Consider the following 2,893-nt stretch of genomic DNA (forward strand, 5'->3'; position numbering starts at 1 on the left):
CACTTGAGGCTAATTAAGCACTATTAGCTAATGAATTGTTTATACAGTGTAACTCTGTATTGCATTATTATTGCTTATTCATGTTCATATTATCTCTGGATAGACAGACACACCAGGAGGGAATCTACAACAGGAAGTAGGTTACCAAAGTCATACAGGGTGGAACAGAATGGAGCCGACTCAAACCTAACAGTCACTATAGGTGGGTGTCTCCCTAAGAGGAGAGGTGTCTCAGTCCCAGCACAGTATAGTTTAGATACAGTGCCTTGCCGACCATGGTTCTGATGTTTAAGCCATCTCCACCAGTACCAGAGCCACTGCGCTATGCCCAGATGAATAGCACAGGTATGCTGGATGAGGTCCACTGAGTGCAGGTGTTGCTCCATGCAGAGCTGTGTGGTGCACAACACCTACTAGCCATGGATCAGACAAGACCAAAGCAGGTGCCCTTGCGTGCAGTCAAACTGTAGTGTTGTCTACTTTTAGTAATTTCTCCCTCCTTTTTCTTCTTTATGTTTGATTTTCATGCTTTTTGACTTGGCAGTACATTAATACTTCACTTTTAATGTTCTCTTATGCAGGTTTGATGTGGATCATTATAAACTCTTCAGTGTCATAAGTATACTACCACTTCATAAGAGGCAAAATATGTTCAATGGAAAATAAATGCTGCTTTGGAAAATTTATAGTAAAAAGACAAAGCTGGGAGCAATAAAAGTTAGCCAGAAGCAGGATAGAGTCTGCTCTTCCGTGCTGGCAAACTGCACAGCAGAGATGTGTTGGTAGGAAAGGAGAGAAGGTGTTTCTCTTACATGAACCTGCAAGCTCAAACAGAAGCATCAGTGGGAGAGCCAAAGAGCACCAAGAAGAGCAGCTCCTCATGGAAACAAGAAGCTTGTATGAGAAAAAAAAAAGATAGAAACATAAGTAAGGAAGAGAAAGCCATAGGAAGATTTGAAAATACAAAGGATTTTTGCATGCAAGAAAGGAAAAGAGCTGAGTGATACATGTAATACTTGAAGGCTTGTAATACTTGTCCAGCTTCAAAACACTAAACTTCTACTTCCCACTCTTCAATACTCAGTTTGCAGCCAGCCAAGTGCAGGTGGCTGAGCCCTGACTACAAGGCATTCCTCCAAAGTGAACAGTCAGCCGTGGCTACTGGCCAGCATTAAGTCTTTCACTTGAATTTGCATTGCAGCCCTGGGTCAAAATGGTGCTCATGAGATGTTGTATTTTACTCTAGAATCTGTTAATGCCAATAGTTCACCAGGTTTTCACCTCCCGTGAGCTACATGTGCTATTCCCAATAGCTTTTCTACTTCTGATTCCCCCCCGCCTTTGTCTCTGCTTTTCTGCATGTTATCTGGGGATGTATTTTCAACTGCCAGTATTTCTTTTAAGAGGACTTTCGCCCACATGGAAACAAGGTATTACTGCAGCTTAGTGCAATATTACTGTCTTACATTTTTGCAGACTTTTACTTTAAGAATAGAAATGTTCAAAGAAAAGCAAGATCTAGTCTCTCTCTGGAAAAATCTGCACTGGTAGTTAAATAAGGATACTTGCATCTTTGTCTTGTACCTGGTTATCATGAAAATAATGGAAATTCACTCTCCTAGTCAAGAGGATATCTTCTGAGAAGGAAAGAACTGCAGTGGCAAAGAGAGTAGGACGAAGAACCCCCAATTATGTTAAATATATTGGTGACATACCTTTGGTGTAAACTATAGTAGTTTTTGAGAACTTCTAAGTTTTAAGTATGTCCAAAAGATAATATGTAAAAATTCCAATAATGCTGGCACATTCTTTCTCATGTAGCTTGGTGTTATAATTTTATAGTACCTCTCTTTACTGGAAGAAACAAAAGGTTGCATGTAAACAGAGTCAAGCTGTTGACTGCACATAATTTTTTACATGATCCATCTGCAAATTTTGCAGTTCTTAATGATCTGGCTGCAGTATCCTTTATTTTGATGTCTGAAAAAAAAGTGCTGCAGAAACTGTTTAGGAAGCCGAGTCACAGCTGCATTAGAGTTTATAGACTGTTTTCAGAACATGAAGAAGCAATTGAACCTCAGAGAAATGTAGCAGTCAGTTTATGTTTGGAACCAGTTCCTAAAATATATCACTCATTTCATGACCAAATGAAAACACAGCCTTACTGAGATGAAGCTAATAAGTGTGTGCCCATGCCAGATTCATGTTTAGCATTGGCAGAGTAACTTAGTGACTCCATTGTAGGCTTCCAAGGGATGATTGTTTTAAATTATATGACAACCAGTATGATAAGAGGAAATAGTTGCAGTTGATTTTTTAATACGTTGGGGATAATTGAACAATATTTTGAGCATCACGAGTTTTAGTGACTGCACAAGAAATAAAGAGCTCATTTTACAGCTGGGGCTTAGCTTCTTGCTGTTTGAAGCCCCTTATGGCTAAGCTATATGGCTAACATGATCAAAGAAATGTGTTGTTGGCTAACATGGACAAAGAAAATGTTGTCCAGGCATGCCCACTGTCATTCTGCTCACATGGATTACTATGCTGCCTTTCCCAAGATGGGGAGAAAAAATGGGATTTGCTGGCCGTGCTGAAAGAGATGTGATTTCAAGAGTTTTTGGAAACCAATGACAGTCACATTAGCTCTGTAACCAGGAAGTATCTGAGTAGTTGCTGCAGGAGAGTCCTTGTCCTTTCACAATTCTTGCAGGAGATCAGCTCTGCTGAAGCACAGCAAAGTCAGGTAGCAAGTGTGCAGCTTCAGTTCTGAATGAACAAAGCCATCTTAATGAAGACCAATTTGCACAGCTTTTCCTCACGTGTGCAGCCCCACTGTGTTCACAATTTTCCTACAGAAGTGGCAGGGCTCTTTCCCCTTGGATTTTTTTTT

The 2,893-nt window shown here is 40.2% G+C and overlaps 1 protein-coding gene across 1 annotated transcript in view; it reads left to right on the forward strand.

Annotated features, from left to right (window-relative positions):
* The first annotated feature begins 275 nt into the window (after positions 1 to 275).
* ANO4 (anoctamin 4) overlaps positions 276 to 2,893 on the forward strand; it is a 130,212-nt gene continuing 127,594 nt past the window's right edge. Inside the window, exon 1 of the mRNA XM_010011507.1 lies at positions 276 to 345. Within this exon, the coding sequence (XP_010009809.1) occupies positions 276 to 345 (70 nt within the window). The remainder of the gene's footprint in view (positions 346 to 2,893) is intronic.

This window comes from Nestor notabilis, unplaced genomic scaffold (genome assembly GCF_000696875.1).
Source record: "Nestor notabilis isolate BGI_N333 unplaced genomic scaffold, ASM69687v1 scaffold2573, whole genome shotgun sequence".
In the NCBI taxonomy this organism is placed as follows: domain Eukaryota; kingdom Metazoa; phylum Chordata; class Aves; order Psittaciformes; family Psittacidae; genus Nestor; species Nestor notabilis.